The sequence below is a fragment of the Lacerta agilis genome, chromosome 1 (genome assembly GCF_009819535.1).
Source record: "Lacerta agilis isolate rLacAgi1 chromosome 1, rLacAgi1.pri, whole genome shotgun sequence".
NCBI lineage: Eukaryota > Metazoa > Chordata > Lepidosauria > Squamata > Lacertidae > Lacerta > Lacerta agilis.
The window spans coordinates 122277099-122304466 of NC_046312.1; the positions used below are offsets into that span (position 1 = coordinate 122277099).

Sequence of the window (27368 nt, forward strand, 5' to 3'; positions counted from 1 at the left end):
CCATTATGTCCATCTTCACTCTTAAAGGTAAAGGTAAAGGGACCCCCGACCATTAGGTCCAGTCGTGTCCGATTCTGGGGTTGCGGTGCTCATCTCGCTCTATAGGCCGAGGGAGCCAGCGTACAGCTTCCGGGTCATGTGGCCAGCATGACTAAGCCACTTCTGGCGAACCAGAGCAGTGCACGGAAATGCCGTTTACCTTCCCGCTGGAGCGGTACCTATTTATCTACTTGCATTTTGATGTGCTTTTGAACTGCTAGGCTGGCAGGAGCTGGGACTGAGCAACAGGAGCTCACCCCGTCACGGGGATTCGAACCACCGAACTTCTGATCAGCAAGGCCAAGTTTCGTATGGTTTAACCCACAGCTCCACCCGCGTCCCATCTTCACTCTTAATTATAGGGGAAATCATTGATTAAGCCAATGGAGCAATTTGGCCATAGCTAATCTTCACTCTTAAAGGTAAAGGGACCAGTCGTGTCCGACTCTGGGGTTGTGGCACTCATCTCGCGTTACTGGCTATGGCCAAATTGCTCCATTGGCTTAATCAATGGCTTTTGCTTTTTGTTGTCACATAAATTCATTCTGCAGAGCTTCTAAACCATACGAAACTTCACAATTTTTGGTACACTTTTTATCCTACGAATTACATTTTTTTTACACATCTTTACCATAAAATGCATGCCTTGGCTCACATTTCAAACTAAAATACATATTAATTATGCGCATGATACATTTTTGTGTGTGCCAGGAATCATATTGCAAAATTCTAAGAAGTGTGAAAATGAAGGGATAACTTAATTCCGATCCATATACTTGTCCGGGAATTGTGAATCCGGCTGACTGGCTGGCATAAACGGCAAATTAAAGAAATGAATCCTTGAGCATTCCATGGAATTCTACTCAATATTGATCCAGAGTAGATTCCAATGTATAGGTAGCAGAGTAAAAACTTAAACATGTTGCAGGATTCCCAAAAAAATAGACCAGAGGCAATTGTATTTCATCTAGCAGAGCTTTAATGCTACTGAAGGCAAATGAGGATAATGATCACAAATCCAATACAATCAGGATTGGCACTGTCCTTAAGAAATCCAGTTGCAGCAGACTTAACATAAAATTACAATAACTTATAATAAGTCTAAACCTTAACACTATTTACAGAACACCACACCAGAAGAGAGATAGAAAAAGTGAAACCTGGGCTCCTGGCCTTGCTATTATATTCAGCATAACCTTGACAGAAGAGATAACAGAACCAGTTTAAGCCAGCTGTACTCAGCTTCTCTGAAGCAATAACCCAAACATCATGAAGCTTCTGCTTGTTTCTTTCACGCAGAGAAGCTTCCAGAACCATCTTGAATTAATTAGAACAGGAAAGATCTTTATACATCAGATCAATACTTTCTGCACTAAGAAATGCAAACTAACAGAGCATCCCTAGATTAACATTGCTGTCTATGAACAACGGAAATATCTCAATCCAGGAACACAGGAATCCACATCAGTGGAAACCAAAATGTATTCTGAATCCACTTATCTCACGTTACTATACAAGCTTTCATAACTCCCGCCTTCTCCTAAAATTATATCACCTGTTTCTTCCTTGACTTGTGTTATAACAGACTTGGGTTTTACCTTTGTTTTGAAATAAACTACATTGCCAACATTGTTGTGGCGTGCGCTATTCTAAATGAAAATGGGAGGTTTATTGTAATGTGGTTGTTATTATTTTTAATGCCACTTTGAAAGGCAATAAAAATTCCCAACCTGATCAAGCCAGAGTGTTTCGGTCTCTTCCTCTTCGTGTTTGGAAAAGTAACACAAAACTAATAATGAGTTGTAGGTAAAAAAAAAAAAAAGACAGTATGTTCACGACCATAATTAACAAAACAGTTCTCTGTTTATTTTTTCCACTCACATTCAATTTAAAATGGAAATACATATGTCTCTGAGACTTAAATATGTTTGACAAGACACAACAGCAGCAGGTAAAGTATGGTGAAATAGAAGCATGATTAATAAAAATATTTCTGCCATAGTAGCTACCAAATTATCATTTTTTGAAGATTTGTAAGAAGTACCCATATGTTTTTTTTCCCCAGAGCGCTTTCCTGTACAAACCTGCTCCTCCTCAGTGAAATCTGAAATGCAATAAATTCTAAACAGCTATTCCTTTGGATTGCTTGAAATTTATAAAGAGGTTCAGTGTCGATGGGTTGGCAAATCTTTCCTGACCTGTTAAAACTCTGTGGTACTAGAAAACTGGTGATTATACTCCCACCACCTCTTTTCTTATGTATTTATTCAGTGCTTTTTTTCTTTAAAAAATGTTTATGGGTACTCTCATTTTGACTCAAGAAAATCACCATTTTATAACTCAAATGAGGCCACTATCCAGGGTAGCAACGGAACTGACGATTCACCATGCTAGAGAAGAAACTACTTTTAAAAAATAGTTTCTTCTCCCATTTGGTTAACAAAATGTTTAGGGGGATGCATACCCATGCACACACCCCAGAAAAAAGCACTGTATTTATTCTCAACTTGAATGCATTAGTTCTTCTGTGTCCAGGGCGGCTGTCTACCAGCTCCATCTGGTACGCAGGCTGAGACCCTACCTGCCCGCGGACTGTCTCGCCAGAGTGGTGCATGCTCTGGTTATCTCCCGCTTGGACTACTGCAATGCGCTCTACGTGGGGCTACCTTTGAAGGTGACCCGGAAACTACAACTAATCCAGAATGCGGCAGCTAGACTGGTGACTGGGAGTGGCCCCCGGGACCACATAACACCAGTCCTGAAAGACCTACATCAGCTCCCAGCATGTTTCCGAGCACAATTCAAAGTGTTGGTGTTGACCTTTAAAGCCCTAAACAGCCTCGGTCCTGTATTCCTGAAGAAGCGTCTCCATCCCCATCGTTCAGCCCGGGCACTGAGATCCAGCGCCGAGGGCCTTCAGGCGGTTCCCTCATTGCAAGAGGTGAGGTTACAGGGAACCAGACAGAGGGCCTTTTCAGTAGTGGTGCCTGTGAGGAATCCTATTCCCCAACCTCAATACTTCCCCAACAGTGACTCTCCCTAAGTTTCACTGACAACTAGGATGAATCCTTCAGTGTTCATATGGGAGTTGTCTCTGGGGTACCTCTGGGCTCTACGTTTGAAAACCTCTTGCCACCTATGGGATCTCCCTACCAGGGTTCCCAACTACTGCAGTTTGCCTTCCCTTTAGGCAAATAAGTGGCTTCACTGTCCAGCCCTCTGTATGACTGGAGAATAAGCAGTTTCCTCTTCCACAGGAAAGCTTTGTTCTCTCCTCTTAGTCACACCTCTTAAGGTACTGATACACTGCCAGAGTCAACAAACGTTTAAGCACATTTAACTTTATTAGGTAACTTGAAAACATGGATATCTTGGGTTATTACTGGTACAAATCTTCTTCTCAGGTAATTCAGCTTTGTTATAATATTTCCTGCATCCCTTTAGCAAATGTTAATGACCTTTCCTCGCATTCCCCAAAGCCTAACCTCCCCTTTTCTCTCTCTCTAACCCAGTGTTTTTCAACCACTGTTCCGTGGCACACTAGTGTGCCGCGAGATGTTGCCTGGTGTGCCGTGGGAAAAATTGTTTATTTGATTCCTATTCAAGAGAATTACTTTATATTATAGTCAATATAGGCACAGAGTTAATTTTTTTAACATTTTCTAATGGTGGTGTGCCTCGTGATTTTTTTCATGAAACAAGTGTGCCTTTGCCCAAAAAAGGTTGAAAAACACTGCTCTAACCCTCCACCCCCAACTGCCAAACCCCCAACTGCCTTTCTAGGTTGTTCTCCCTCCTTTTAGAATGCCAACCACCTCCACCTCCCAGGGAACACCTACCTAACATGGGAGTGATAGGTTAACCCATGATGAACCAGGCATTATTCCGCCACAGTGCCCACCCTATGGAACACCCTTCCATCAGATGTCAAGGAAATGAGCAGCTATCCTATTTTTAAGAGACACGTGAAGGCAGCCCTGTTTAGGGACATTTTTAATATTTAATGCTGTATTGTTTTAACATTCGTTTGGGAGCCACCCAGAGTGGCTGGGGAAGCTCAGCCAGATGGGCAGGGTACAAATAATTTATTATTATTATAATCATCATCATCATCATCATTCCTCAAACAGAGATGTTGATGTGTTGACATTCCTGTTTTGCATAAGGGAAGGATCTCCTTGAAACCCCATAGAAATCAGCAGTGGGAAAGAAGATGGGCTGCTTGAAAATTGTATCTGCTTGATTGGCATTTCGTGGCTGATCAGTAATTGTAATAAATAAATGAACTGAGCATGGGCTGGCAAGAGGGTTGTTTTTCATGTCTGAGTCAGCCCTTCCAGAAATCAGAGCAAATCCGCAGGCATAGAGACGGTAAGAGAGCAAGACCCCTTTGAATTCCAGATCACATTTGACTGCTTCTCGGGACAACTGCTTTCTCTTCCTCCCTTTCCTTCCTTGGTTGTAACAAATAGGTGCAACAAATCCTCTTAGCACAGACTGCTTGAGGCTAGTTAACTTTTGAGTGCTGTTGTGAACCTTTCACTATATACACACCATACAGGTGAAACTCGAAAAATTAGAATATCGTGGAAAGGTTCATTTCTTTCAGTAATTCAACTTAAAAGGTGAAACTAATATATGAGATAGACTCATGACATGCAAAGCAAGATATGTCAAGCCTATATTTGTTAGAATTGTGATGATTATGGCGTACACAGGACCGGTGCTAGGGTTTCTGGAGCCCTAGGCAGACCTTCTGGTGCCCCCCGCCAAAGCCTGCTTTAGCGGGAGGTGGGGGTGCTGGAGAGGCAAGCAGCAGTTTTATCTGTAAGTTGCCTTATCAAGGAAAAAGGCAGGGTATAAATAAATGCAGCTTCATCTTCTCGCTATGCAGAGAATTGGATAAATTTGCCATGAGTCTGCTCCTTTCCCTGATACCGCATCCCCCCCCCTGTAAAATTGGAAATGGTGCAGATTCCTAAAAATTGCTCCTGCTACTCCGGGACATGATTCAATACACTACTAAAAAGTTCCTTAGAACCAGGGAGGGGAACCTGTAGCCCTTCAGATGCGGATGGACTCCAACTCCCATCATCCCTGAGCATTGGGCTATGATGACTGGGACTGATGGGAGTTGGAGTCCAACAACATCGGAGGGGGGAGGGCAAAAGTCGAGTGGATTACCGAAGAGCCTGCATCCATGTAATGGGGGGACAGGCAGACATAAGCCTGAGACATGCAAAATGTAAAGAGGCCTTGGGATCCTCCTTTTAAATTCAAATTTGCCTGTTCTGAGGAGGCAAAGATGTGCATCATCAGCCATTTGGGGTTGAATCCCCATGTGGCAGAAGGGAAATGTCAGTTCAACCCTAAGGGAAAATGCTTTTGTGATAGGTCAACTCTTGCCCCTGTTAAAGCACTCACAGACCCTCCAAGTGTCCCTATTTTCCAGGGATGGTCCTGGATTTACAGAAGCCATCCCGGTTTCTGATTTTACCCCAGAATGCCCCGCTTTTCCTTAGGATGGCCCTATTTTCATGGGTGATATGTTGGAGGTTATGAAGTTATGTGAGCCCCGAGCCAAGTAGGTAAGTACTGTAACTATACAATCTTTAGAAGACATCTGAAGGCAGCCCTGTATAGGGAAGTTTTAAAATGTTTAATATTTTATCATCATCAAACCTTTTATTGGCATCACATACAAACATCCATAACAAATCAATACAGTTACCACCTCCCCAGTGGCACAAGATATTTACTAAAAGATGAGGGCAGAGCATTCTATTGTCACGTCTCTGGGTCTCCAGGAAGATCAGACGTCTGCAATGTATTTCGACGACAGAAAACTAGATGAAGATATTTAGCCACTAGCTTGGTGAGCTCCTGATCATTCCCCAGTAATAGAAAATGTATTACCTCCAACTCTGGTTTCCATTTGGGAATGCAGAGTTGATCAAGGAATTGCTGGAGAAGATTTACATATAGTTTGCATTTAAGAACCATATGTGTGTGAGTTTCTACCTAGTGGTCTTCACATGGGCAAATTCTTCCTCCTTGCTCCATGCTCGAGAACCTTCCCCAAAGGAGGTTTGATGGATTTAAGTTAAACCTGCCCTTCTTTCTTGGGGGTTAAGCATAAATTCAGGATAATTGTGATTAATTTCATGTGCCCAAGAGAGTTGAAAGTAAAGAGGGGGACATGTTTTCTCTGCTGCTGCTGTTAGTTCCTGGCGTTCAATATCCCACAACCTAGTTTTTATTATAGCCTTGGCAGTTGGAAGGGAATATTTTACTATGTTTTTATATATGTTGGAAGCTGCCCAGTGGCTAGGGCAACCCAGTCAGATGGGTGGGGTATAAATAATAAAATTATCACTCTTATTATTGAATAGGACATCCCTATTTTCATCAGAGGAACGTTGGAGGGTATGAACTTAGTGAGGGAGGGGAGGGAGGCTTGGATTTTCTTGCAGGAGTAGTAGAAGGCAAGAATGAACAGAAAAGACTTTTATTAGCCAGTTCTAAGATTGTTGTTGTTATTTATCATTTATCATTGTTTTTTTACTTAAATTTTACTGTGTTTAATTTTATTCATGCCGACTGTATATTGCCCTAGGATCCAGATGGAGGAAAACCAGCTTAGAAATGTGTTTTTCAAATAAATGAATGACTGTAATCTTAGCCTTAGGAGCCTTTGTGCAACTGAGAATAGGAATCCCCAGAATACAAGGAACTGCCTTTATGGATATTAGGATATTTTGTGATTTCAGGACCTGCCCAGACAGCAAGGCCCCCATCTACACTATACATGTAGAGCTTTAATATACAAGTATAACAGTCATGGCTTCTCTGAAAACATCCTGGACAGGCTCTGAGGGATTGAGCAGATGAGATCAATAGTGGGTCCAATGGTCAAGTGGGAGTTTTTTGCGCGTGCTGTAGAGGGAAGTGAGGGGCAGATGGGGCTCTCACCCTAAACCTATGTTGCCTTGCAGGATATCTTTGGTAGAAGAAAAGGCTACACAAATCTGGAGTGGAATCCCTAAGATGGTTGGATAGCGCCTTGTACGTCTCCTTCCAGCCACTCCTGCATCCAAGCTGGTGCCCGACATATGCGATGTTTTCCTTTGGACCACACCAGCTAGGCTGAGAGTATTAATAATATAATTTGTCTTCCAAGGACTGGACTCAAACTAAAGAAGTAGTCTGTGTTTTAGACTTTGAGGCAAAAGGAATATTATCTCCAAATTATAGTTACCTCTTTCTTTCTAGCATTCCATAGAGGGTATATTTCCGCTGGAAATGGTTTTATTATGTCCGGGGAATGTGTGTTTTAAACTATAAACAATTTTTTTTTGCATTTTCTGCAATCTGATTTGCTAAGAGGCAGCTAGATTTACTTCCCACCTTCACCCACATTTGTCTGAGCATATATATCCATTTGCATTGCATGCATTTCAGGTAGGGAATAAAATATTTACCATTTAAGCACAACAAAACTTTCCCATTTGTATGAGCTGTTCATTTCTATTGAGTTCGACTTTGAGTCGTTAAGCTAACCTAAAGGATTTAGCCTCTGCATGTCCAGAGGAACGCTTACTCCCCCAGCCCACCTCTGCAAATTCAAACCCATTTTTTAAACATGTGAAACTTTAAAAGCAGTTTGCAAGATTACACAGGCAGGATAAAACTGTACTTGTCTAGATCACATTTCTAATACAAGAAAGGGATTTATGTTTCATATCAATTCAGGAAGAGGGGAAGGGAAACAGAGGGCCCCAAAGAATGACATTGCAAATGGGTATGTCATTTACTGAATGTGTTTTATTTCAACAACCAAAAAATTCTAACAGACTAACAATGCACATAAGTTAAAATTTAATTATCACTTAGTGATAACAAAGATCAAGTTGATTTACATGGAAAAAGAACATTTACAATATGTTAATCCTCATTCACATTGTTGATACCGCAATAACACTTTTTTTTCTTTTTTTTCTCTTATTTCACAAAAAAGGCGGAAAATTGTGCTTTGTTAAGAGGCACTACGAGAAAAAAAAATCTTTTTCCAAATAGATATTATATGATGAATATTGAATAAATAGACATATATGCATTGTAATTCGCAAAGATCTGGCAAGACCACAGGCGAAAATGCCCACAGATTCACTTAGAAGAACCACTGCAAAAATTGGCAGTGTTGGGGGCAGGAAGGCAAGACTCAGCATTGGGGGGGGGGATACCTACTATTTATTTATTTATTTATTTAGGTTGAAGTGTTTTTAAAAAGAAACCAATGCTGATGCCATCAAAGAGATGAATAACCTTATGAGAAATTGACCAGTATTACATATACGTAGTGATTTCAGCAAGAGTTTCTGATAACAGTTTAAAAAGAGTAACTCGAAAGAGAACATAAAGCAGTGCCTACTGAATTTCTGATTAAAGCTGCAGCGTACTACAGAAATAAAGGAGGAAAAGTTTACGTTAGCAAGCCAACATTGTTTTTCAATGATATATGAAATGGATACAGATATGTTGTGGATGTCAAAATATTGATTTTGGAAAAGTCCCTTTAAAAACTCTGGAGGTTACTGAGTAGCTAGAATTAGCTTGTATTGCAACATGTCATCTCCCTGTATGTTGTTACGTTCTTGGTAACTACCTATACGGAGAACTCATTTAATGCCTGTCTTTTATACCTTTCAAATATATAAATAGTATTAACAGTTATATACTACAATGTCTGTGCAAGAAACATGAAATAGCTTTCCAAGTGAGATCGCATGAGGTCTTTGTTAAGAGTTACAAAGCACATGTCAAAAGGAAGCCTACCAATGGGTTTAAGAGTCCAAATAGCAACCCAGACACAGAAGAAAGTCAAAATATCCTTTAAAAATATATATATATGGAGGAACAGCAACACTGCTGGTGTCACTACCAAACCACGACTTCAAAAACCTGTTGGAAACTATAGTAAATTGCAGCTTTAATGCTTGTACTATTGAAGAGTCAGTCAGCATTAGTTCTGCTTTATGTAATGGAATTGCTATGCTAGGTCACTGGGAAAAGGTTTCAGTTTATGACAAGTTAAGTGACTACATGGAAATTGCTTGGTTTACTCTTACTGCCTAGAACTGCAGCATGTTCAGAAAATGTGTTCCCACCAAGTCTGCCATGCACCACATGAAGCCCATACCTTGGAAGAGTGTTTGCTGAAAATGTTTAGTCTCGTTGAGATAATGAGCTTTAAGACTGTAGATTGGGGGGAGGGGGGTTTAAAGGAGATACAGAAGGAAATTCAGCACCAGAGAACCATCAGACCCTTTAAGAACCAGTCAGACTTGCCCAGAGTGATAGATGTGATATAGTCTTACAATTTCATTTGTGAAAGCTTTGTTGACAAGCAATTTGAGCATATATAATGAGTAAATTTCCAAACATTAATATCAGACAAACACTAGAGGAGCAAAGGAACAAGAACTACAGCTGCACAAGCCCCACTGAGATTGACAGAAGTTGCACAGCAACAGTGTAGATGGTTTGCGCCTCCAAAACACATAACACCACTATAAAATGTGGCTCAATGTAAAATTCCACACATTAAATCTCATAAAGCAACTTTTCATGAAGACTGCTTTAGTAGACAAACTCTACTGTGCACTGATTTTTTTCTTCCCACTGAAAAGTCCATGAAAATCCATCTGGTTGCTACAGAAATGATAAAGAACAAAACATGCTCTGTGACTTCAAATGTGCATTATATACTAAAGTTTTTTTTTTAAGTTACTACTTGGTTTGGGATTTCATTTGTTAAGGTGCCCTGATTTTGTCCCCCATTTTCTCTCCCTCTCTCCTTCACTTTAATTTTTTTGGCAGTGCTGCTCTAGGTTTTTTAAATGCATACCTCAAAAATTCCCCAACAAGCTGCCAAAGTGGAAGCCATAATAAGAATTTAAAATATATATAACAGGGATAAACACAGAAAATAAATAGGTATTTCAAAATAGTAACCACACCCTGAGAGCAGGCAGCAGTTTATCTAAAAGCCAAAGCAACTCATTGTGAAGTGGTTTTTTTTAATACATAAACAAGACTCATATTTTAACGAGCTCATTTCACAGTCTATACTTTCAGATTGTAAAGTTATGTCCCATGCAAATTTCATATATGTGGGGATATATATATATATATATATATATATATATATATATATATATATATACCGTTATCATTTCCTTCATTGATTTCATAGGTCTATTTCTTCCTGTAACTTGCTAGAAGGTCCTTTCATAAGTGCAAGGTTAACGCTGATGTAATCATACGTGAATTACAATTAACATTGTCTCAGTCAAACATAAAAGTGTAACACTCAAGTGCCTTTTACAAGGGAATGTCTGATTGGGCTATGCAAAATAATAGTTCAGTTTGCACATACTCTATGCGCACTGGAAAAAAACCCATCTTTATGCGCACTTTAAAAAAAAAACTTTTTAAAAAAGAAGCCAAAAAAAAAAATGGATCAATGTATTGCTTTTCCTGTGATGTTTTCACATTATCTCTGGTCAGTTTCTGAAGTAGTTGCCTTGTTTTTTTCAGGATTCTCTTCTTCAGTTTCCACTTTGTACATTTCCTCAGAGCCCTCCTCACTGTCATTTTCCTCTGACTCAGTCAGTAGCTCCTCGTCTTTGTATTCTGCCACATCTACCACGGTGCCCATGTGCTCTTTTAGCTTCCCATGATGCTTTACATGGTAACGCTGGTTCTGGAAGAATTTGATGATGGTGTGTTTAGGCAGATCCAACTGAGCAGATAAAGTGTGGATGGCCTCCTGATCTGGATAGAGGCCAACATCATGGATGAAACTTTGAAGGATGCCCAAAGCCTCTAAAGAAATTTTAGTACGAGATCTTGTTTTTTTGGTACATGTGTCCTCTGTAGGTGGAGGTGGGGCCTCTTCTCTCGGAGGTGAGTTTTCCTTTGCTGGTTGGGACTGCTGTCTATGAAGCACCTGAAAAATGAAAAAAAAGCATACCTATTTAAAGTAAGTCTGCCATGACACCAAATGTAATAGCATTAATACATTACTAATTATGATCATTATATTTATTCAAATATATAAAATACAAACCAGCTTGTCAATAATTTAAGACCAAATACATAAAAAATAACACTACCAAAATTCCATAAATCTGTGCTTCAGCTTTTTTATTCTCAATCTCTTCTGTATAATGCAAGTTTGCAACATGTTGCATGAGGATTCCATAGCAGTACCTACATAGCAATACTGTACTAAAAACTGTTCAAAAATAGTTCAAAACTATTTCCTAAAAAACCACTAAAACAGAAATACATTTTTGGATGATGGGGTGAAATTTTATTTGGAACATGTCATTTATTACCGACTTAAAAGATGGCATATCTAAAGTTCCTAAAATCCCATTGTTTGAAGAACCTAGTTATTTCACTAAAATATTAGTTCTTTATTTCTGCATCTCTACACAAGACAAAAGTTACATACTTATGGAGTAAACACCTAAATCAACTTCTATGCAAACACTGCAAATAGTTCCAAATAATGGTTTACTAAAGCTTACATAATTCTCTTTAAACTTAAACTCACAGAGCAAATTAGATGAGGATTTCAGATCTCAGAAGATCAGAACTGTTAAAGAGGAGAAACATAGAACCATTTGTAAGGCAGAGTACACATGTGTGTGCATACACCTGAACCAGGAGAAAATATGGGTAGATGAAGTGAAAATCTGATCCTCAATTATCAGCCTTGGAAGATTCAAGCTAATATATTTATTCTCCTGTTATGATGGAAGGGGGCTTACATTCTAAGCAATAAAAAGCTTGTGGGACCTAGAGAATGTTATGGGTTGAAATAAATGTTACTGGCACTCTTGCTGCATAACTTTTCAATGATGACATGGATGTGTGGCCCTACGCAGCATGCTGCCATCAGCAAAAGAGAAGTGAGAAGTCCAGCCATTCAATTCCCTAACTTCATTAAGCAGCTACACGGTAGGTCCTGAATTGCTCATCTTGAAGGCTCATCTTGCTCTGGTGATCTGCGTGTCTTAAACAAACATACTCTAGCCCTTCTGCAGAAAGGAATGTTGCAATTATTTGCTATAAATAAATTGGCTCAGAAAAACCAACAACACAATGCGAGAGCAACTAGTGAAAATGAGAAATATCAACTTCTTTCTCTTATCAAAAGGAGCATTGTTTCAGGCCTCCACAAGATGATTCTTTTCAATATTTCTTTTGTTTTTGCTTTGCTTTAAGACTAGTTTCTCAGCTTAATCTAAATGCTTGTACATTTAGCCCTAGGGGTACTGCAACACAGCAAAGGAGAGGAGCAGTATGAACTCCACTCCCACCAACCCAACAGATAGCAGGATCCAGTGTAAATTAGGTGTGGTGTCTATTTGCATGAGGAGGAGGAGGAGCTGGCATTGGTTCTCTACCATGTCAGTTTAGTAACCCCGTGGCTGACTATATGTACTAGAGGGGAAAGAATGCAATCATACAATGGCCCCCTATCAACAGAGTTGCAGCTCCTCTGCAGGTGTCAATAGGCAAAGCTCTACTGATATCTGTCTTGTGTGTTCTCTTGAGTGATAGCTCCATTGGCTCATGTACTCACAGCCAGATAAATCTCTGGTGTTGCATTTAACTCTCAGGAGGGGAAATTTCATGTGAGAAACCATCCTGAAAGCACGGGCACTTTAAAAAGGTGCGTGTACAAAGCTTCTTGAAGCAACATTTGCCAGAGGGGTTGAAAGAACTGCAGCAACCACAGTACATCACAGAAGAGAGGAAAGGCTATCTGTTTAATTTCAGCTACAGGTAGGTAGCCGTGTTGGTCTGCCATAGTCAAAACAAAACAAAATAAGAGACCAACTAAGTTTGTTCTTGGTATGAGCTTTCGTGTGCATGCACACTTCTTCAGATACATTTCAGTTAAGTGGAACTAAGAAAAACAGAATCAAGCCAACCTGACAAGTATGAAATACCTGGGATCTGTAAAACAATACACCTAAGACATTAAAATGTTTAATTTGAGATGAAATCGGTTTCAAAACGACATACTGGTTTGTTGAAGAGGTGTTCATTCTGCTTTTCTATGACACCATATTCAGTGTTGCTACTAGAGGGTATAAAACATTTAAACAGGAAAATGCACCCAATTCTTTGTTACCTAGATTGTCCTTTTAACTTTATCTGAAGAACAGGTGGCCAATTGGTATAGGCCCTAATCCAACTGCATATAAGAAGATTACACCCAAGTCAGACAAGTACCGTACTCCAGTCTCCATAAACCATGAGCCTCAGAACTAGGCAATCTTCCCAGGCTCACCAGCTTGTATTAAGACAAAGATCCTTGGGATGTCCAAGTCAGGGTACTCTGGCTTAATGTCAGTTAACAAATAAGCCATATCTCATGCAGCTTGTAGAAGCAACATCTTAACTGAAAATGGCAGAGTTCTGTGAAGAGTCTCTTTTCATAAACATTGTTCCTAAGAAATAAGTCAAATGTCTTAAAACTTCCAAGTAACTGTGCTCAGGATCATAGCACAAATTTGACTTTGAGTGATTCAGTTCTCTGCTTTCACTCCTCCCTTCACTTCGCCATTAGCACAAGCAAGTCTTCACTTCAATTTTGACCATCTGGAACTGACTTCCTATTTCTTCCCCAAATCAGATCCCATCTCCTTGCAAATCAGAACTGAAACATGTTTTGTTCTCTAGCCACAGGTCTCAAATGTTTCTGCTTTCTCTAATGCATATTCACTTTAATGTTGAAAAGGGATCTACATTTGTATAAGAAAGCTAAAGCACAAGACTGTTTTGTTTTTTTGAGGGGGGGGGGACTACTTTTCATAGGTATTACATTTTCACTTTTCTGAGGTATTAGTCTATTCAGATAGAAAACATACAGATATCTAATATGATGAAAGTTGACTTTGAAAAGATAAGTGACTCCTATTAAATCACACAACATTGCAATATGTTTTGAAGGCCACAATGAAATCCAGCTGGGAACCATGTGTAAAAAATAATAGTACACGCCTGCAGGGAAGGAAGTATGATATGGAATGATTAAGTTTAGGAAAATATATAATGTAGTATATCATTAAGGGAATGATCTGTATTACTTGTAATAAGCTACGGCAGAGGTTTCAAACCGTATTCCAGAGAACTCTGGAGTTGCTAGAAAACTGATCAAAGCCTCCTCAGTCAGAATACCAGTTAATAGTGGACCAGCTGCTCTGAACATCAGTGTGCCTTCCACTATTGATTTTCCACTGCTTGCAGTAGCCAAGCGAGTGTAGGGCTGGTATTTTTGTTTTTGTTTTAATTATACTGTCCAAGTGTGTTTAAAAGCTGCCTGATATGTGGAACGGTGAAACCTTTTCTCATCACTCTTTGATGGTCAAAGCTTCTGCTACATTTCTGTATTAAAATATATGGATGGAGGAAGGTAAGTTGAAGACCACTGAGCTTTAAAAAAAAAAGTCCTCTTAGAACTATAAGCACATAATTATATAAGGAATAGTGGGAAATGCTGCTCTATCCTGCAGGAACTGGAAACTCCATAAAGATAAATTAAAAGGGGTTAAGTCACACTAGGTGAAGAAGAACCAACCGGTGGCTCCCCACCCCCAGTGGATTTGGCCCTGGGTGATATATTCAGCTATTCACAGAGTGAAAGCCAACATTAGCAATACTCGGAGTAAACTCATAGAAATCAATAGGCTTAAATTACTGAAATCCAGAAATTTCTAGAACCAGGCTCCATTTCCACAGATGGGAGCAGACCCATCCCAAAGGAGCACACATTTGCAACTCCATCATTCTCACAGAGCAAGCAGGTCTTGTGAGTGAGTACATCACACCTTCCCTTTAAGTTGTCAGACAGGGCATGGTAACTGTTCGGAGATCTTTGTTGCTTCCATCCAGTTCTGAATGTCTTGCAGGATTCCTGAACTCCTGAATCGTGACTCCTGAACGTTTTGTCTGCCTTAATAAAGTCCAATTTTTACTAGCATGTAAGAGAGCCTGTGTGTGTGTGTGTGTGTGTGTGTGTGTGTGTGTGTGTGTTGGGCATGAAACAGGATATAGGGAAAGAGTCTCATGTGAAGTGGCCCCCATGATTTAACAATTCGTGGAATTCTTGTAATGAGTCTGAACCAGGGCCAGCCCAAGACGTTTGACTCTGCCACTGCAGGTAAAATGCTCCGGCCTGCCAGTGCTCCCCACCCCCCACCCCAAATCTAGGCCTCTGCCCATGCTGCTGCCAGCCCAATCACCACAACCGTACCCTTGCCTGCACCCGCACTGCTGTCACAACACAGCAGCAGCAGTAAGGGTGCAGCACCAAGGGCAATAGCACTGTGTCAGTGGTATGGGAAGCCCTGGAGGGGCTGGCAGCAACACTGCAGGGGCAGGGAGAATCAAAACCGGAAGTATCTTTTTTGCATCTGCCACTAGCCATAGCATTAAATAAAATACAATGTACTGAAGACAGAGGTAAAAACTTAACTATACAAAATTCATTATAGAGGTTTACATCAATAATCAAAATATAGGGAGGGTGGAAGGCAGCTCTGCTGCCTGAGGCAAATGGTTTCACCTTGCCTCATGCATGGGCCACCCTTGGTTTTAACAGCTGCAGCCAAGAAGGGTGGCAAGAGTGAACCATTCATTTGCCAACAGTGGCGTTTCACCTGAAGCAGCAGAAACTGTGGTTCTGCCTTGCTCTTTCCTAGTGGGCGGGGAAGAGAAACCCAGCACACTTAGGGGGAGGGAGGATAATGACCCTTCTGATGCGACATAAGAACAATCCTTCCAGTCCTTTAACTGTTTTGCAGAAACGTTTTATAATCCTTTTTATTTCTATGACATATCAGTCATTGTGTGGCAACTGTGAGGGACTTAGGATAATGTTATGTACGCTCTGGCAAACATTTTGTTTAGTCTGCTGCAACACATTGTATGTGGCTACTTGGAAACTTTAGTTGGTTCAAAATATATGGCATAATTATTGAGTGGAACCAGTCAAATGGCACATTATCTTCCCAGTGTGAACACAATTGAACTGGCTCCCAGTTCATTTCCAAGTGCTTTCGTCCCTTAAAGTTCTAAGCAGCTTAGAACTTGTGTGCCTTCTCCACATGAATCTGGTAAGTACTAAGATCATCCTCAGATCATCAGAAGCCCTTCTCTGAATCACAGAATCACAGAAATGTAGAGTTGGAAGGTATCATAAGGGTCATGTAGTCCAACTGCCTGCAATGCAGGGATCTTTTGCCTAACATGGGGCTCAAACATAGCACCCTGAGATTATGAGTTTCCTGCTCTACCAGCTGAGCTGAGCTGAGCAAAGGTGAGTCAGATGGCGATGCCTTTTAGGTGGTTCCTCAAATTTCAAATTTTCTCTTATCTGGTGGGTTTCAGATCTTTAAATCTTTTCACTTTTTAACTGTGAGACTTTTGGTTACTGATTAACAATACTGTTTGTACTTGTTTGGATTGTTCTGTTGCTTTAACTTTGTTGTTAGTTGCTCTGGGAGGCCTTTACAGAGGAATACAAAATAACAGAAACAACAGTAAATAAAATAACCTGCAGAGGGGAGAGGTATCTGGTAGGACAGATGTGGCTATAGTGAACTAGGCCAATTTCACAGAGTTTGTATGCTGATTCCAAATGCATGTGAAATTCATGACAAGCCAAACTTGCTTCCATTTTATGACTACTGAAATGTACAACACTAGTAACTTTGCTTACATCAGAAAATATTCAGCCTAAAGCTGTCACCGGTTTAAAAGCACTGAGTTTCTTTAAAAATCACTGAACATCTCCCAATGTCAAATACCCATCAATTGTTCATATATTCACTACTTTTCAATGTCTCATTCAGGTGTCTCAGCTATTGTTGTTGTTGTTGTTCAGTCGTTCAGTCGTGTCCGACTCTTCGTGACCCCATGGACCAGAGTACGCCAGGCACGCCTATCCTTCACTGTCTCTCGCAGTTTGGCCAAACTCATGTTAGTAGCTTCAAGAACACTGTCCAACCATCTCATCCTCTGTCGTCCCCTTCTCCTTGTGCCCTCCATCTTTCCCAACATCAGGGTCTTTTCTAGGGATTCTTCTCTTCTCATGAGGTGGCCAAAGTACTGGAGCCTCAACTTCAGGATCTGTCCTTCTAGTGAGTACTCAGGGCTGATTTCTTTGAGAATGGATAGGTTTGATCTTCTTGCAGTCCACGGGACTCTCAAGAGTCTCCTCCAGCACCATAATTCAAAAGCATCAATTCTACGGCGATCAGCCTTCTTTATGGTCCAGCTCTCACTTCCGTACATTACTACTGGGAAAACCATAGCTTTAACTATACGGACTTTTGTCGGCAAGGTGATGTCTTTGCTTTTTAAGATGCTGTCTAGGTTTGTCATTGCTTTTCTCCCAAGAAGCAGGCGTCTTCTGATTTCGTGACTGCTGTCACCATCTGCAGTGATCATGGAACCCAAGAAAGTGAAATCTCTCACTGCCTCCATTTCTTCCCCTTCTATTTGCCAGGAGGTGATGGGACCAGTGGCCATGATCTTAGTTTTTTTGATGTTGAGCTTCAGACCATATTTTGCGCTCTCTTCTTTCACCCTCACATCTCAGCTATAGAGTGTATTAAATCTCTAGAACCTCATTTTAAATGCTGCACTTTGAAAGTCTATGTTTATGCTGAAGGATGCACTGTGTATTTACATTTTTGAAACAGATGTTTGCAGATGCAATAAACGTACCCATAGAGAACTGTACCATACCGTTCTACAGCCTCCAATTTATATAGAGAAGAGCACAACAATAACAACAAAGCTTGGGAAAATAAACGGCACCTTTCAACACAATCTTAGTCTGGGCGTCCTGTTGGCAAGAGTGTTAATTAGATAGAATTTTCTGCCAAGAACCTTTACTAGCTGCTAGGAATGTCTACATGAGAAACTGTAGCAGAAGTTACAATTTGCACCTGTGCTTGTTTTTCCTTTCAAAGCAGTGGTTAAGACTTTATTTTATTTTGCTGTGAAAGGTATTTGTGTCCTTTAGCTAAACAGTGCAGCACTACATTACAGAGCTCCAAAAGAAGTATTTTCTTTGAGTTTGTTTGGAGCCGTGATTTAGCACCTTGATGCAATAAAACTCCATTAAATACTGTGATTTAGTTCCATCACTTTTCTTGGACTGCAGAGTATCCTAGGGTTACAAGCTGAGGAAAATTCAAACTGTTATTACAAAAAAAAACCACACATACACACCCCAAAAAACTGTCTATGAAGTGATGACAAATTACAGACTACAGGTGTTAGATTACATTTTGACTTCAGGCAGGTTTAATATACCTTGGCTTCCTTTTACAATTGCTCACAGCATGTACAGTTATGGACAGGGGAGTTAAAAAAAAAATAGTACTCAATAAATGAAGACCATGTCAAAAGAAATCAATATGAGCGTGCAAAATGGTAGGAAGTCTGACATGGATATATATATGTTCACTTTCATCTAGCTTCCTTTAATATTGTAACCAAAATGCTACTGGCATTTTTCATGTATTGCCTTTTTTAAAAGGGTTTAATAATTGCTTCATGAAGTAAACACTGGTATCACAGATAATTGAACTACCAAGGTGTGATATACATTGAACTTAATTTCATCAAGGCTGAAATATCTCTTTTGAGGGTTTTTTAAAAATGACATTTACCTGAAAATGTTCCTATTTTTCTGAAGATTTTAACAAGGAACAGGATTAATTTTTTCTGAGAATTTTAATAAGGAACAGTATTAAATGTATCTGCATGACTTTTAGGCAATAAATTGATTTTTCTAAGAGCACTAGCTAAATGACCATAATAAATGAATTAAAAAGCATTACAAAGAATGGGAGGCTGAAGGAGAAAGGTCTTAGCTCAGCGGCAGAGCACATCCTTTTTATGGAGATGGTCCCAAGTCCCCAGTATTTCCAATTCAATGGCCACATAGCAGATAATGATAGACAGCTTGAGATTTCGGAGAGCCACTTGCCAGTCAAATCATGTAACTTGCTGGAATTCCTGTTCACTCAATGTTAGACAGGTGCTAACTCTGTTGTCCTCTTTCAACAAACCTCTTAAGTTGAGATCCGTTCCAATGTATTTATATTGAAATGTGTATTGAAAGGGGCAAAAGAGTGGACAACGCCGGTCCAATGAACACATGGTTTGACTTGGTGTAAGGCAACTTCATATGTCCAGAAAAAAATAAAAGGGAATCAGTCAAGATACTACCACAGGAAACTACTGATTTTTTATTCCAGTATATTCAGACTAAATGTGACTAATTTCTGCCATTTTCTAATGAAGGTATCACTTTCATCACTTCATTTTTCAAATGCATAAAGATAATCAAAACACATGAGGAGCAAAGATTTATCTTCAGTTTATCTGCTTGGTGGATTTCATTACGCTACATTAAAATGTCTGCAAGATCAAAGTTCTGTCTTGTCTCTATATATCTGCCTCGTTTGTTACAATTAAGCAGTATGCTTAAGAACATAAGAAGAGCATGCTGAATCCAGCCAATGGCCCATCTAGTCCAGCATCCTGTTCTCACAGTAGGCAACCTACTTGCAACCAGGATCTGAACCCAAGAGCACCCTGCTCTTCTGTGGCTTCCGGCAACAGGCATTCGGAAGCATGACTGCCCCCAGAGAGGGAGAGAAATGTTTCTCTATCCATTTCTCCATGCCATGTATAATTTTATAAACTTCTACCATGTCACCTCTTACTTTCCTTTTCTGTAGTCCCAAGCACTGCAACCTTTCTTCACAGGGTATCGCTCCATTCCCTTGATCATTTTGGTTGCCCTTTTCTGAACCTTGTGTTTTCCTCTCATCATTTTTGTAAAACTATCAAACATTTAAAAAAAAATAATAATAATAATGTCGAAATTGTGCAGGGGGTGCTGGCCATGGGCTCCCCCAAGCTGCTCATTACACTTCTGGATCTATAACATTTTAATCCTCCATGGCCAGGCTTGATGGTAAAATCACCCTATATTCTCAGTGGACATACACACAGTGGCATCGCAATGGGGGGGGGGCGATGGGGGCAGTGCACTCCCGGTGACAGGTCTCTGGGAGTGAAAAGCGGGCGCCCCGCCATGGCGGCGTGAACAGCCATTGCGCCCTGTGGCAGACAAGGAGCCGCTCCTCGAGGCGGCAGCTGAGGACGAGCCTCTGCTGCCTCCTCCTCTCCCTTGGCCGCGGGAATCCCGTCGCCATCTGTGGCGGGAGCGGCTCCCGAGGGGCCTCCTCTGTGTCACCGGTGCCCACCGCCCCCAGTGGTGTAGCTAGCCGCTTGGACTCCCTTTGTCCAGGGGCCGGGGTGCGGTGCCTTTGGGGCAGGACAGGCCAGAGCACGCCAGAATCCCGGTGCCTGAGCTGCGTTCCGCTCCAGTCCCCTGCAGCCTGCGTTGCTTTTTCAAGTGCTGCAGAGCCTGCAGGGAGTCAGCCCGCCGCCTCCCGCTCAGCTGTGGGGTGGCAGCCTGAGGGAGAGGCAGCAGGCAGACGCAAGCTCCATGGTGCTCTTTCGGGCAGCGCAGAGCCTGCAGGCACCCGAGCCACCACATCACTCTCAGGTGAAACGCGAGGCTCGGGTGCGATAAGTGCCGCTCCTCGCAGTGTCTTGCCCCAGGAAGCAAGACAAAGGCGGGAAGAGAGGCGAAGAAGCACCTCTCAGGGAAGCGCGGAGGGCAAGGGAAGGAAGCCCTTTCCCTTTCCCACCACAGAGGAGCCTTCCCTGCGTTGCACACCCAACGGCTTTTTATGGCATAGCTCTGGAGTGGGGTCCAGGTGGGGAGGAGAATGGCACTGTGTTGTTTTTTTGCAGACACCTTCTAAGAAGGGTTTTTTAAACTTTAAATAAGGGAGAGGGGGTTTAGAGTAGATCTTGAGCTTATTCCACAGAAAGAGTGCCCATTATTTCTCAGAGCTTCCTCTGCTTGACGGTTGTTTCCTCTTTCCGTCTTGTCCTGCCCGAGGGAGGGAGGGAGGGGAACGGACGGGAGCTGTGGCTCCCAAGAGGGCGCAGCCCTGGCAAAGCGGCGTGGGGTGGGGGGTGACAAAAAAAAATCCGCACCGGGTAGCACCTGGGCTTGCTACGCCTCTGCATACACATTGCAGTCTAAATGCTAGGAATATGCCATTTCTTTGCAGCAGATGAGTGAGCTGATCTCCTCAACAGCTGAGTAACAACTATGCATTTGTTCCTCAATAAAGTGGAAGGCCATGACTTGAGCACATGTTCTCTTCACTTGCGTTTATATAAGCTGAGTTCTGAGTTATGATTCTGAGTAATTTCACTATGACTTCTTCTTTATAATAAGAAATTATGCTTAGGAAAATAGCACTAATATTTTATTAACACTATTCTAGATTATATAGATGGTACGAAGGCACCATCTTCATGCATGACTTGCTGCACTATTTCACATAAACCTAGAACAGGAACCAGAACCAGAAAAAGGATACAAAGTGGCTCAGATATTTGTAGGAATCCCTGTTAAACCATGGTGTTAATCCTCAAATGCGGTTTGAACAAGCAAAGGGATTAGCATAGATCTTGGGTGGTTTACAGGTGTCAAGCATAATGAATGTGTTGCATCCAATAGCCGAAAAAATCTGTTCTCTGGACAAGCCGTAAGAAAAAAATGGGTTTTCCTCATGTATCACAAAAACATATTTGTCCAAGTTAGAAGTTTCCTAGGTGAGTGAACAATAAATGAGGCTGGCCTAGTTGTTAAATCACTCAGTCTCATAAAGAAAACCACTTTGGAACTAGTACTGGTGATCGAAATCTCCCCCCCCCCTTCTCTCACACACACGTTGGGGTGGGGTAGGGAAGGAAGGGAAGGGAAGGAGAAGACTGATTGTAGATTTATTTCTTACAAATTTCCCCATGCAGCCTCCCTGTCCCAAGTGAGCAGATGGTTTAATGTTAGTCAGGGTCAGGAATTGCCCTTGTGGCTTCCTGCCTGCCTGCCTTTGTAGATTATCTAGATCATATTAAGATATGCAGCCCCCAAAATTAGAGAAGCTAAGTAGAGTACTTAAAACACTAGGCAGCCACAGACTTTGTTTCTTGTGCATGCTGAACTCATAACTTATGAATAGTTAGATCTGAACTAAACATAAAAATACTGGCTCTTGGACAACATATTTATGTTATCAAGCACTTCTTTGTCTACATGCAGCCACTTTCTGCCTCCTGTACTTAATCATTTCCCCATTCCTTCTCCTTCTCTGGGCCAAATGAGCCACTACACAAAATGCACATGAATCAACCGCCATCCTTTCAATGTAGTTATTTGACCTGCCTCATTTCTATTGATGCCAACAATTTGACAGAAAATAAGAATGTACACATATTCACACAGGCTTTACCTTGAGAGTCCCCCTATTTTGTATCTAAAATTCTGCTTGAAATGCTACAATGGATCAAATTAGGTTGTCTAACAAAATGTGGAGGGAAGTGGTGCTGATATAATTGGGAATTTGTTTCATGCACCATTTGTGCATATAGCTAGAAACTTAAATTAAAACAATCATCTAGGCATTAAAATCGATATATGCACTGCCACCACCATGCTTGTTTTTGGTCCATAGGTAAAGGTAAAGTGGCCCCTGACCATTAGGTCCAGTCATGTCCGACTCTGGGGTTGCGGCGCTCATCTCACGTTACTGGCCGAGGGAGCCGGTGTACAGCTTCCAGGTCATGTGGCCAGCAGGATTAAGCCGCTTCTGGTAAACCAGAGCAGCGCACGGAAACACCGTTTACCTTCCTGCCGGAGCGGTACCTATTGATCTACTTGCACTTCGTGCTTTCGAACTGCAAGGTTGGCAGGAGCAGGGACCGAACAGGAGCTCACCCCGTTGTGGGGATTCGAACCACCAACCTTCTAATCGGCAAGCCCTAGGCTCTGTGGTTTAGACCACAGCGCCACCCACGTCCCATATTTTGGTCCATACTACTCCCCTTAAGAATTCCAAGCCAGAGTGCCAGGAGAAGACAGAACTGGCAGAATATTTCCCAGTGCATTACCATAAAATAAGGTGTTTGTTGTATATGAGCATTAGATGGTCATTTATTTACTTGCAGGATGGTTTGCTATTTATATTTTCTGCCTCAAACAAAACATAGCCCTGACCTTTCATTCTGTATGTAGTCTTCTTAGTGCCTAGACTCAACAACTTTGTATTCTCTTAATTCCCTGGACCATATCCTCAGTATTCTTAATCCCCTCTCAACCCTGCAGGAAAGGATTTACATTGCAATTTAATTCAGAGCCCTGCCTTTAGCACCCATTGTTTCTCAGCTCCTTGCTTTTCATTCCATTGCTTGCCTGCTTTGTCTTACTCCCTTGAATGATGTTGACTCTTGCCTGGTCCCCTTGCCTGCCCAGTAGTCCTGTTTCAGCTCCCCTTTCCAGCATAAATCCTCTCCAGTCTTAGGTCATTTGTGGCTTTTTCCATCTACCTTTTTAGCAAGTCTCAATAACTGTGACACATAACAGCAGGCACTAAAAAAGGCTATAGGTGTGCAATATTTTCAAAGCTTGTGAAATTATTGTTCTATATGTATTTCATGACTATGAATCAAAGCACCAAACTCTACTCTCTCACATCTCAGCAAAGTATTAAATTCCCTGCTGATTCTTCTAGGTCTAAACTAAGGAAAGTATTTTCCTAAAGGAAATATCCGAGGTCAACTAGCAATTAACTGAAAGGTTCTGATTGAATATACTATTGACTGCTCTCACATCAGGCAGCTTCCTGTTTATTATACCTTATGGGCTGACTAGGTGCCAAGACATTAAGCTGTCAATAATGTATTAATAGTGAACTATCCCCCTCCCCCCATTTGCCCAACAAATCCTCACATATTAAGGCCCATGATGAAATGATGAAAATCCTCACAATTAATGTAAATTAGTTCTTTGGGTTATTAAAACGTGAAAAAAATAATGAACAATGTGAAACACTTCAGAAATTGAAATACACAGACCAAATGATCTGTTTAGGAATATTTCCTAAAATCTTTGTATAATTTACAAAAAACTTAAATTTACCGGTACTTTAGATATCTGTCCTAATTTAGTATGCAGAATAATAATTCACCTTGCTCAACATACAATGTGATTGTTTTCCTTTAAAATATGTTGTAGATTTCCAAAAATGATATCCAGCACCTTTGATAACTTATTCAGAATATACCTAAACTGAACATACTGAACATTGTGTGCAATATACCTAACATACCACATAAAATGTCATAACTGCTGGTATATGAATGCTGCCAGCAGTCCTCAAGATCACAAATCATTGCACATGGACATTTTTAAATTCACAAAAAAGTAGGTTTCACTTATAATAATTTCTGTCAATCTGACAGTTTCCCCTCTGGTGAATTGGGTGCACGAAGAGCAATCATATGTTTAAGATGTTCATAGGGAATTTGAACTTATAATAGTTTTTCCCCGAAGCAGAGAACAACAGGTTGTACAAACACTTCCTATATCATAACTGTGTGTTTAGTAAGCTGATGCGTCAGTTAGTAAACTAGTGCTGCCACATAAATTGCCACTGTCCTGTGCTGCAGATTCTTCACTGAAGAGACATGCTTGGATCCTGATTGCCATCAAACTGCTCCTAGCTCTACCACTTTAGTTCAACCCAGCTTTTTGAAGAGTTAAGGAAGGCTGGGATTTTTTTAAATGATAAGTGGGATGAATTGCGCCACTTCATGTTATCCTGGATAACACTGCCATAGTATGCTACATACTTGCTACACCTGCTTCCATTTCTACCACTACAATGAAAAGTTTCTTTGGATTAAGGCTATCAATATACTCATAAACAAACAAACAGACAGACAAACCTTTCTCTGTTAGCTCTTTTAGTGTGACAAAGGTTTGTGTAAGTCAAACACTTGCATACACCACCACCACCACCACCATCATCAATATTATCATCAACAACAACATTTGTATACCACCCTTTATCCAAAGATCACAGGGTGGTTCACAACATAAAAATACAAAATGAGAACACAAAATACATAATTAAACAAAAACAAGCCAATAACCCCCTCCCACAAACACATTTAAATGGCCATAGAATGCTAATCAGACCCAGGCCTGGTTACAGAGAAATGTTTTCATCTGTCGCCTAAAGATATGTAACTAAGGCGCCAGGTGAGCTTCCGTGAGAAGACAGAAGTGGGGAAGCACCACAGAAAAGGCCTGTTCTTGTGTTGCCACCCTGACCTCTCATGGAGGAGGTACACAGAGAAGGGCCTCAGATGATGACTGCAGAGTTTGGGTCAGTGCATGTGGGGAGAGGCTGTCCTTGAGGTATTGCAGTCCTGAACCATTTGAAGCTTTATAGGTAAAAACCAGCACTTTGAATTGGGTCTGGAAACTAACTGACAGCTTGTGCAGTTAGGCCAGAAAATCACTCAAAGCCATCAGTAGACCCTTTGGATCAAACAGCCTCTGAGGGCAGACCATTCCAATAGGTCCTCTGCCTCTGCAGTGGGGAAAAGGTGCTGATAGCCAAAATCTCAGCAGGAAGTGATCTGATCATGACAAGGAACGGATGTCAATATCCCACACTTTCAGATCACCCTCTTCCTGCCCAGTAGAGAAAACAAGGTCCAGAGTGTGGCCTGCCACTTGCGTTGGGCTGGTGACATGTTGGGACAACCCCACGGTCATCACAGCAGCCATGAAGTCCTGAGCCACCCTAGAGCCAGTCACCTTGGCATGGATGCTGAAGTCTCCCCAAACCAGCAGGCTGGGAGTCCTCAACAGTGCCCCTGAGACCAGCTGTCAGCTCAGGCAGGGAGACTGCTGGACAGCAAGGCAGGCTGTAAACCAGCAGAATCCCTAATCTGTCCCATTCGCCCAATGCCAGGAGCACACTCTTTATCACTTTCACAAATAAAAAGTTTGTTTAATAAAAAGGCACTGATTTTTCATTTCCCCTACCAACATCAAGCAGACACTAAGTTAAATTTAATTAACGATTTACAACAAACAGTGAGAAATTATTTAGAGAGGACTTCAAGTCCTTAGCATTCAAGTGTCTAAAAAAAGTATTATATAAAGAAAACTTTTAATGAATTGAATAGAGAAAAGCACTTTAATTAAATGCTGTCAAAGAGGATTGTATTAATGACTGCACACAGAGGAATTTAAAGCAAGCCAAGTATATTTAGCAAATAGGAACTGGGCTTTAGAAGGCTGTAACTATTTATGCTTCCAGAACTGCAATGCATCTAGATCACAGTGCCAAGTGAAACCAGTTATGTTATTAGATATGATTTTATTTATTGAGGACTATTAAAATTTCAAATGTGACAGGGAAAACATTTTTCACTTTCAAAATGAAACAAAATTATTTCCGCTTGTAGGAGGGAAAATAAATAATAAATAGTAATAATTACTTAGCACTTAACTGCTGGTGGGCTGTCTATACACATATTTTAAAGGCGATGTGGAAATTTCTCCACGTTTCTTTGTAGTGCAATGCAATCCAATACATTTCTTCTCAGAAGTATACCCCACTGAATTCAGTGGGACTTATGCCCAATGTGTATAGGACTGCATCATTATAGAGCAATCCTAAAGTGATCAGAAGAAACCTTCTGGTATGTCCACTGAAAGTTCAGCAGCTGTGAATGGTGTTCTGCCACTGCAAGGGGGGGGAGCACCTTCTCAGGGATCTAAGCCCCCTTGTTTCCCCAATATACTCCCCAAAAGACTCTTTCAGCTGAGGTTGGCATAGTCATTTCCCTCCACAGGAACATAGGAAGCTGCCTTACACCGGTCAGAACATTGTCCATCTAGCTCAGTATTGTCTACACTGACTGGCAGCTGCTCTCCATGGTGCAGGCAGGGAACTCTCCCAGCTCTACCTGCAGATGCCAGGGATTGAACCCGAGATCTCCTGCATGCAAAGTGGACGCTTTCACCACTGAGCTGTGCCCCATTGGAGTCAATAGGAAGGGAACACCTGATGACACACTCTACTATGGATATTATTTGTGTGCAGTCGGATACAGAGAGAAGCAATTCCTGAAATATGTTGGCCATAGGCCCTTTAGGGTTTTTAAAATTAAAACTAGCACTTTGAACTGGGCCTAGAGCTGACAGTAATAAACTTCCACAAATATAAATAAGCCTTTATAACATGCTTATCAGATTATTAACAACCGAGCAACTACTA

At 41.1% G+C, this 27368-nt stretch overlaps 1 protein-coding gene across 2 annotated transcripts in view; it reads right to left on the bottom strand.

Annotated features, from left to right (window-relative positions):
* Positions 1 to 10552: 10552 nt before the first annotated feature.
* Positions 10553 to 27368, bottom strand: part of SATB2 (SATB homeobox 2) — a 120047-nt gene continuing 103231 nt past the window's right edge. For both annotated transcript variants that reach the window (XM_033169283.1, XM_033169293.1), the window contains one exon: positions 10553 to 11050. In XM_033169283.1, coding sequence (XP_033025174.1) covers positions 10595 to 11050 — 456 coding nt within the window. In that variant the 3' untranslated portion in view covers positions 10553 to 10594. The remainder of the gene's footprint in view (positions 11051 to 27368) is intronic.